This window comes from Ruditapes philippinarum, unplaced genomic scaffold, assembly GCF_026571515.1.
Source record: "Ruditapes philippinarum isolate M1 unplaced genomic scaffold, ASM2657151v2 ctg1982_1_1_1_1, whole genome shotgun sequence".
In the NCBI taxonomy this organism is placed as follows: domain Eukaryota; kingdom Metazoa; phylum Mollusca; class Bivalvia; order Venerida; family Veneridae; genus Ruditapes; species Ruditapes philippinarum.
Window position 1 is genome coordinate 74,970 of NW_026860784.1, and position 10,543 is coordinate 85,512.

General features: G+C 33.1%; 2 protein-coding genes across 2 annotated transcripts in view; both read right to left on the reverse strand.

Annotated features, from left to right (window-relative positions):
- LOC132713379 (intermembrane lipid transfer protein VPS13A-like) overlaps positions 1-1,929 on the reverse strand; it is a 67,322-nt gene extending 65,393 nt beyond the window's left edge. Inside the window, exon 1 of the mRNA XM_060695948.1 lies at positions 1,711-1,929. Within this exon, the coding sequence (XP_060551931.1) occupies positions 1,711-1,810 (100 nt within the window). The 5' untranslated portion in view covers positions 1,811-1,929. The remainder of the gene's footprint in view (positions 1-1,710) is intronic.
- Positions 1,930-3,751: 1,822 nt separating this feature from the next.
- Positions 3,752-7,771, reverse strand: LOC132713380 (uncharacterized). Its single transcript, XM_060695949.1, has 3 exons — positions 7,664-7,771; positions 4,594-5,474; positions 3,752-3,854 (listed from the first exon to the last, which is right to left on the reverse strand). Exons 1-3 carry the CDS (start codon positions 7,716-7,718, stop codon positions 3,780-3,782), a joined length of 1,011 nt encoding a protein of 336 aa, XP_060551932.1. The 5' UTR covers positions 7,719-7,771; the 3' UTR covers positions 3,752-3,779.
- Positions 7,772-10,543: the final 2,772 nt, after the last annotated feature.

Here is a 10,543-nt window from a genome sequence, read left to right on the forward strand (position 1 = left end):
GACCACACCCATATAACCTAGATAGACCACACCTATATAACCTTGACAGACCACTACCATATAACCTAGAGAGACCACACCCATATAACCTAGACAGACCACTACCATATCACCTAGACAGACAACACCCATGTAACCTTGACAGACCACATCCATATAACCTAGAGAGACCACATCCATATAACATAGAGAGACCACATCCATATAACCTTGACAGACCACACCCATGTAACATTGACAGACCACACATATTAACCTAGACAGACCACATCCATATAACCTATACAGACCACATCCATATAACCTAGAAAGACCACATCCATATAACATAGAGAGACCACACCCATATAACCTTGACAGTCCACACACATTAACCTTGACAGACCACACTCATAAATGTCACAACCTATTGAGAGTTCTGTCTAGACAATTCAGCCAGACTGAGCTGTTATCAAACAAAAATCTTATTAGGCACAAAAAAACAAAATACAAATTTTATAGCCATATAAATACTATACATCTAGTTATGTGTATGTGTCATTAATGTCAAAAAGTAAAACATCATTTGCGAATGTATTCATTACTCTCACAAGGCCAGCTTTTGTATTTGGAAAAAAACAACCTTCTATACATCAAATGAAATTTTGCATCTAACAGCAGATTAATCAATAAGAGCAACAATTTTGGATTTTTAAAAATATATATGTACATGTCATTAGTTATATGATTAAATATCATATGTTTATATGTTTAAATGCATATCATGCAGCCTTGTATTAAGAATTTAAGATAGAACTACAAGGAAAGGAATGATAAAATTTTGGCAATTTCCTAAAATCTTACGCCATTTTTGGCTTAAATATTTATATTCCTTACCGCTTAGACACATTTTTTTTATAGACAAAAAATATAATACCCTTTCAATAACATAAAATACGGAGCATGCAAATGATTGTATTAAAGATAGCGTGGCCTAATCTACAGTTCCCTGTCTAATGTTAACATTTTTCAATGACATAGATAACAGAGATAGGCAACTTTCTAGCCAGTTAAGATATCACGTGTGCCTGCTAAACTTAAAACTTGTAGCAAATAAAACTTATTAACCAGATATCAAAATCAGTAAAATAATACATTTTCTGAAAGCTTACATACGTGTATGAATTTGTCTATGGCTGCAGGTAAAAACATAAATTTACAGTTCCCATTTTAATAAATGATCAATCAAGTTTTAAAGAGAACTGCTTATTAATTTATGTAACAAAACTATACATATGACAAAATAACAGGCACAGTGGGTATGTTCTGCTGTGTTTTTCCAAGTGAAAGGCGTGGAAAGTTACCAATATTTTATAAAATATAATAATCAAATCTAAATCCATTAAGTTTTACTTGCTACAAAATGCCTTATTTTTCAGTTTTTGATAGGCATGAATGATATTTCATTGGAGTATATATGAGCTGCTTATCTCTGTTATCTAGTATTTTTTGAAAATCTACTTTCATTTTCAATTCACTGTTAACTTGTGTCATTCTCTATGCATAAGTTCAAATGCATAATTTAGAAAATTTTATTGTATGACGGTTATATTGTCATTGATAATTTAAAAACGTATATTTTCCTATTTTATACTTTGATAGGATGATTTCTTTAAATGACTAGCATGTGCATTTATTCTCATACCCCACCCACCAAGTTTACATACGCACCTCCCCATATTCCAAGTTTTAATTGGGATTTATCCAAGTTTTCCACAAAGTCTCCCAAATACTTGTTGATCAAATCGGTGACAAGTGACTCGAAAACCATTCTGACAGTCTATTATCAAAATACAATCCGCTAAATCTGCAAAAACGGTAAAACTTCTGACAAATTCGGCCTATCACTTCTTTCAAGCCGACATTTTGGTTGTTGTCGTCATTATGCTAATTAGGTGAGGTCAAGGATGCCACGGGTTCACGGTCGAGTAATCGATGGTTTCCGGTTTCATGTGACTTCTGATTCACTGGATTGATACTAAGTAAGAGCCAGTGTCATGGTTCAAATCATTTGAAGCTGCAACAGATGTCAATGGAACGCTTTCATCAAATTACTTTCAATTTATGTTTTTTCTTCTTTGTTTGAGTAATTATTACCCGCCAAAAAAATGAAAGTTTAACAGGGCGAGTAGGAAAAGCATAATTATGAGATCTATTATAAAAATTCAAAGTCCTATTTATATAATTAATGTTAATAGCTCTAGATTTCTGTTTTATATGAATTATTTAGATGTACAAAAAAAGGCGAAATAGCGTTTACAGTTTCCAAAGAGCACGTGCATGCAACACGTTTTAGGCTAGAATATCTATAGATTGCACGCCGAAGTGCACGTGTAAATTTATATGCATGGTCATATTCATCTATACTGAACAGTTCTCAGTTCTATAGATTTAATTAGAATAACCTGTAGCCTTTTAATTTTTTTTTTCGTTGTTGTTTTTTTATGGATATTATATAGAAAACTTAACATTCAGTAAATATAGCTCTGCTCCATCTGCCAGGGTCTTCAGATACCCTTGTCTATCTAGTTGTTCTGGGTCAGAATGGCACACAATATCTCAACGCTTAGCACTGTTGGTTGGAGTATGTCCCATATGAACTTCATATGGACAGGGGCTGATTTATGAGGTGTAATCAATAAAAATTTCCTGATATTTATCTATATTTTTTAGAATAAAACAACTTGACGTGTAAAATTGGAGGAAGATCAATGGCGGCTACATGACATGTGGGTTGAGGATTTTGACAAAAATAAAAGAAAATATTGCGGCAAAAATTGTGATAGATCTAGATGTCTTTATAGCTCATCTTATGAGTGGCTATGTACTTTCCTATATTTTGTGTGTATGCACGTTTAGTTGAAGATAAATGTGATCAGGATGGGTGTGGAAGGTTTTTCCTGGATGACAGCATTAAGCATTTTGACGAGGGAGTACTCTACGGCATACAGTATTGTAATGTATGAAACTGACACAAATATATTCCAGACTAGTTGGTAAATGTATCTTTTGGCCGAGCTTAGGGAGGGGGGTGGGGGGTTGCAGAACCGAAGCCCGGACCTGAATCCGCAACTGAAGATACATCGATCACTTTCTGTATGTCATATAATATGCATAATATAATTATATATGTATATTGTGCTTATTAGTAAGGAAATATCACAGACACTTAGGGTTTGGAGCTCCAAGCGCCTTAACGTCGGAATAAATTGTTTATTTGTCAATCCCAGTACATACATTTATCTTTTATATATCAGTAAAACTTAATATAGATTCTACGCTGTTTTGAAAAAAAAAATCACACTTTAGCTTCTATTACATACACTGCAATTTCAAGGAGCTGTTTTATTTTTTGTTTGTTTGATTTTTTTTATTTTGTGGGGGTGCAAGTGTGTCTTTTTTACACTGATTTTAAGTTAATGTATTACGGCGGTTAGTCTATTTAAGACAGTGCCAAATGCTACGTGTAATTGTGACGAAAGATATGAAATAAAATAAAAATTTCCACTGGTCAGCTCGGATGTTGGTCAGGTCAAACGTTGGATCAATTGCAGTTGTTCAGTCTTTGGATAAAGACTAATGAATAATTGTCAAGGTATTCCAAATGACTTTGACATTGCTCCATTTCGGTAACATGCTTATTATCTCATTTATTTTTGTCGATGGGAAAAACATATTGTGACAATAAAAACAAAGGTATTTAGCGTTATCATTCAATTTTTCAAATATTTATTGTATTATTAAAAGAAAGTTGAGAATGAAAAGAATTTATATCCAAAGTCTTCTGTCTGGTCAGGCTTCACAGCAACAGGCATCTGAAAATATAAGAACGTATGTCTGATAAATATTTCTTTTGAGGGTTTATTATTATTATTATTAAACATACAGAAGGAGTCGCAAAATGTCGAGAGGGTCATAAATTTGCATGATTTCCCTTAGTTTTGCATGATTTTCACTAAATAAAACGTTATTAACCCCCCCCCCCTAACCCCCACCCCCATTGATAAAGGCATGGGATACCAAACCGCCTCCGTGGTCGTGGGGTTAGAGTCGATGACTTCTAATCCAGTTACCTCTCTGGCGTGGGTTCGATCCCCGGGAGATGCTTTGGTAGTTTAGCGCGGAGGAAGGTAGTCCAGTACTGGTGTAACTCTCCAGGAACGATGGTTAGGAAACTACCCGCCTACATGACTGAACTACTGTTGGGAAAAGGCGTAAAATGAAACAAACAAACAAACAAGCCGTGTCGGTAATAAATAAAGGTCCTAATACAACAAATAGATTTCTAATTGTCATTGCTCTACTGGTGAAAAGTTGCAATGCGAAATAATACCCTTGGCCCATCATCTTGTATGCAAACAAAAGAATGAAAGTCCAGCAGGTAACTGTTATTTTATCTTGATATTGTGATTCAAACATTTAAACTAACTATAAAACGTGCGTTCATAGACGACGAAAAGATAACAACCTTTCTTAAGTGACACACTTATGTTCTGAAACAAAGTTTGAAAGACTTGCACACGTGTATTTATGTTAATATGATGTAAAACTTACTTTGCTAAGATCAAAGTGTAGATCACTCTTTATGTAGACATCCAAGATGCCAAACTGGTTATCATCATCGTCAAACATTTCGTTGTCGTAAGTAGATGTATCAGCAATGTCATTCTTAGTTGCTGTAGTATCAACTTCATCTTGATCTTGGAGATCTATCGCTTCGATGTCTAAGATGTCATCATCTAATTCTTTAATGGCTACAATGTCATCATCTAATCCCTTAATGTCTGCGATGTCATCATCTAATTCAATATCTGAAACATCATCAAGCGTATCGCTGATATATGACAGCTCATCATCTGTTGTTGTGTACATACTTGCATCATCAGAATCCGATGCTATAATGGTATCTTGAGTGTCATTGCAAGTATCTCGGTCTGACATTAACTGGTCTGGTTCTAAATGAATAACTGTGTTAATTATTTCACTATTTGACATTGGATCAGGTGGCTTCCTGTGCACAACTGTCTCTAGTGAATCGGTGTCTGACAATTCGTCATCTATGTTTTCAGTCGAGTCATTTTTAGATTCCAATGGAGCCTCGCTATAAAAGGAGCTGGCAAGTCGAGACAAAAGTCTTTCCACGTCTGTTTCATTTTGCATGTCTTTACGGAACTTTTCGTCAGACTCAGTTCTCCGGAAGTCTCCACGCTCTTTTTCTGTGGCATCTAGACCATTGTTATCTCCTTTGTAAAAGCTTTTCTTGAATTTTCGGGTTGCAAATTCTACTGAAGAAATTAACATTTTACCATCTTTCACAGGAGGTTTTTCTATGGTAACACCGGACCTGCTTCCAATGCCTATATGTAATACAACTTTGTCGAACGTGGAACTAGTAGGGATGATGACGTCATCATTATTGGCATTTATGAGGATATCTGTAACAAGAAAAAAAGTGTCCTTTTTAGAATTATATTGAATGAAATATAAGTAACCGAGTGCATGTATTTCAAACATATCAGTATATGTATCAAATATGACGTTGATAGTTTGCTGCGGGTAATAAGTACTTATTTTCGGTACACCTTTGGCTTTGGATTTCTTGAATTTCCTTGAACCAATTCAATCCATTCAGATTCATAATTAACACATCACTTGTCAACACTTATATATAGTACCACTTATAATAAAAATTGAACCACTATAGCCGTTATATATAATCAATATGATGTATAAGTAACCATTTAAAAAAAATAATTGGTCGCTGTTGGCAAATTTAATCTAATGAACACTTCTGTAACCAATTTAGTGATTTAAAATTTTTTTTTTTTATAAACAATCGGTTTACAGACTGATTAATAGCCGATTTACTGAAGTAAATATGTTACGATTCATTTGAAATGCTGTTATCCTATTTTCAAACACTAAAATGAATTGTTGTACATGCGAATATTTTGTACCCCAGTTCCTTTGATACTGAAGTCATTGGCCAAGTATGGCTGTCTGGATTTATCTGGACTCGGAAAATGAAAACGAGTCTAAGTGGAGTATAACACGCACTGATTCAAAACATTTTCACTCAAGACGGAAATTAATACGAGGCTAAATTTAATAATTATTTATATTTTGAGATCACATGGTTGGAAACGCTGGGAGTTCATTAGTTACAATTTTTAGGTGAGAAATAATAGGTAAAATATAAATAACCATTCAGACGTCCTTAGAAAGACTTTGCGAGCTAGATATCTACTCGTGATATTACAACATGAAAACAGTATATACCAATCCGGCAAAGATTGCACATGTGTCTAGAAACAATCCCACTTTTACAGTTTTTACAAAGTAAAAAATCTCGAAATAAAATCAACAAGCTAAAACAACAGTAACTGTTCTTCAGCATTTCTGACGGTTTATACTAAGCCGAGCGTCATTATGCCATGTTTACCAAATTACCCAATTTGGCAGGTTAAAATACAGTTAAACCGTCTGTTAAAGACCACCTCTGAACGAAGAAACCTCTCTAAAAATGCCACTTTTTGGAAACCCTTCATTTATAAAATAGAATAGAATAACCAACAAATAAAGATCACTTGTCTATAAAGACCACGTATTGTCCCTCCCCTAGGTGACCTTTGTTTACAAGTTTCACTGTGCATTGAAAGCTTTTTTCACATAAAGATAAAGAAAACTTAAACGTTCAAAACGTATTTTTTGTCAACTTCAACACAATGTGGTCATGATTCCGTGTTTGGTTTCCTAAATAACTATCCAGCAATTAAAAATTTCTCCGCAAGTGTCCGACTACTTTTCTGCATCGACGGTTAGAGACAAATGCTTCTTGCAACTTATATTAATCACTTTCGAGTTCGCTTCCTGGAATCAACCAGTACTGGTGTCAAATGAAGAAACATAGTCGTGACCCGAGTAGGGCTGGAACCCATGAACTCTGGGTTGAGATGCAAACACCTTTACCACTAGGCCACCGTTCCCCTTAATTGAATGGAGCCAATGTTAAATTGTTAACTTGCTTCATGAAGGTTACAAGCCCATTTTTTTTAATATACTGGATTTTTGTTAATGTGCATGGTCTTCGACATTAGTAGAACATATTAAAGCGACCATCAGTAAATATCATTTTCCACAATGATATGAAACGATTCATTAAAACATAACATATTTAACCTTAAGAAATGCTGCAGGCCGCTTTAAATAACAATCACAACTGTAGTTTTCATTATTTTATTGTATAATACGGAAAGAAAAGGATTGTTTAAGCAAGATTATTTGTATCCATAGAAAGAACTGTGCAACATGCCCATAAAATTTATTTTTATTTTAGTTACTGTTATTGAATAGAACTGTGAGTTTCATAATTTAAAATAACATGCTCAACACTTTATGTTAAATATAGATCTATCTATAAATACCCATCGAATAAAATAAATATCTTACTTTAATAATAAGAAAATATTAACAAGTTTGACGTTGGCTTTGTACAAATAAATGAACAAAATGCTAAAATACATCCACATTCTATATTTTTATTGCTTTTCTTAAAAAAAATCACATTAAGTAATGACGCCGTGTATTTAACTTAAAATAATTATATAGAAATCTATTCAAATACCTTTAAATGTGCTTTTCGCAGAATGTTTTCTGTCGTTTGGCGGATTTTCTTCCATTTTTGTCAGAATTATTCGTCTCTAGTATTCATAGCCGTTGACATTTTGCGGTTACTATGCTAAGTTAGTTACGTCACAGACAATAAATGCCGCGTCCAATCATATTTGTAGCGTCGTGTGACGTCATGCGTCTATTTTGCGACGGACGTCAAAATTAATTTATATGATAAGCTTTCTCATTGTTTTTAATGGCTTAAAGAGTAATTGATTGGTAAGCATGAACTGTCTCAAATGTTGTTGTTGCTGTTTTTTTGCAGTATTCAAACCCTGCACTTTGAACTTTCCCTAACAGTTCCAACTATAGTCATGCATGATGGCTCTTTCGCTCAAAGCGCACCGGAAATTGGGGTAATAACGTCGATTTTGATGTAAATGTATTTCTGCTTATTTATCGTTTATATTTATGATGAAGCTTAAACTTGACATTGGTCTAGAAGTATTATATCTACATAATGCGTCAATTATTTGAAAATATTGTGAATGGAATAAAATGAAATGTTATTTTTTGGGAGGTGTGCAATCACTTTTGTCTTACATGTTTATTATAGACAGTGATCTCCACTAGGTTCAAAAACAAGTACTACTGGCCCGGAGGTTATAAAGAAATTTTTCAAGGTCTAACTCAGATCTCAGGTATTTGATTGGTCAAGAACCAGCTAAGAATGTACACTGACCAATGAAAATCCTGAGATTTGAGATAGAACTCAGAAATAGTTTTATAACCTCGAGGCCTGGAGTCGGAATATTATTATTAATGAAACGATAATTGACAAAAACTTCGCAAACTTTTTTTCAGAAAGGATATCACAATTTGAGTAGAACAGTTAAAGACCGACATATCAGTTTTCAATTTTAAGTTCACTTGTCGTTGCAGACTCTCACAACACGTTGCAGATGCATGCTCCTCCTACATGCTCTTACTGCATGCTTTTCCCGCATGCTCATACTGCGTGCTCTTCCTACATGCTCTTCGTGCATGCTCTTACTCCTGCATGCTGGACATGCGGAAAAATACACGCGGAGCACGATTTAAATGTTGTTAACGTGTAAACGCGTAAACGCCAGAACATCCCCTTAAAAAGATGAATGTTGTTGCCCAGATTGAAAGATGGACAAGTCCATTTATGATATTAGCGTGGTGTGTGTTAATATATAAACGTTGTGAAATATGTATTGAAGTCGGAAGTAAAACAGAAGACATTTCTCTACTCAATTTTATTTATTTTATTCCCACTGGCAACAATAAAATTTTGCTTTAAAGATACAGAATGTTTTAACGGGAGCTCCACTGAGGCCCAAAAGACTAACAACATAAAATATGGAATTCTTACATAGATCAAGCGAGGTACTTAAAATTGAAAAATCAGAAAAATATAACAATGAAATATGCCCAGAACTAAATTGAAAACGATTTTTTTGTGCGATTCATTGCCAGATTTAAGTGAAAAGCGGTGTAATTGTTCTTCATTTTTGGGTCATTTTGCACAATAAAATGATATTTCTGGAAAAACAGGGTGAGGGAAAGATGTGAAAATTTGCGCACTAGTTACAAGTCAAGACCTACATCAAATGGCTCAAAAATCTCGAAAAATATTTCCAGTCCCATCATGTCAAGAAAACCTCAGTGGAGTTCTTTTAATCAATTACTTTATATCTAACTATTTGTACATAAACCTCATTAATACACAGCAACTGATATTAAAGTGAATTGGTCTACAATTGGCAAATTTTCCATAAGTATTTCAAATATTTGTAAATCACAATAGAAATTTATCTTTTGGATATTCTTGTAAAATATTTTGTTAGAAAATGCTTGTTAGAGAACGCTCTAAGTGGTTTAGTACGGACAATTAAATAATAATTTGTAATATTTTGTTCTGGAACAAATTATTATCTGCTATATAAATTATCGGATATGTCGTAACTCATATATCTCGTATCTCATGTATCTCGCACTTACCAAAAATATCCATACATAATTGGTTTGTTGTTTGACATTATGTATGATACTAAATACCATAAACATAATTATTTATAAAGACCTGCCATTATGGACAAATTCACTTTAAATTAACGTATATGAAAAGTAATGACTAAGAAAATTGAAAGATTTTTTTGGTTAAACAATATAAAAAAAAGCATAAATGACAATGAAATCATCATAGTGGATCAAAGTACTTTAGTACAGTTCGAATAGTATTTATGAATAAAAATGAAATCTTAAATCGAAAACAGCGAAATAAAAAATGTGTCAATATATATATATGGATGTTCAATACAAATACTTTTGTTTAACAGTGTCAGTAGAATTGTTAAAGTGTGCAAGAATAAATCAATATTTTATAAATCTTTGTCAGAATAAAACAGTAAACTGTAAAATTCTTAAAATGTGTCAAAATAAAACAATACCATTCATTTGTTAAACTGTGTCAGAAAAAACAATAACAACGCTATACTGTGTCAGAATAAAACAATAACAATACTAAACTGTGTCATAATAAAAACAAAAACAGTGTTAATTGCGTCAGAATTAATCAATAACATTATTATTTTGTTTCAGAATAAATCAAAAACATTGTTATACTGTGCCAGATTAAATCAATAACAATTTTAAACTGTGTCATAATAAAACAATAACATTGTTAATTGCATCAGAATTAATCAATAACATTGTTAAACTGTGTCAGAATAAATCAATAACAATTTTAAACTGTGTCATAATAAATCAATAACAATTTTAAACTGTGTCATAATAAAACAATAACATTGTTAATTGCATCAGAATTAATCAATAACATTGTTAAACTGTGTCAGAATAAATCAAT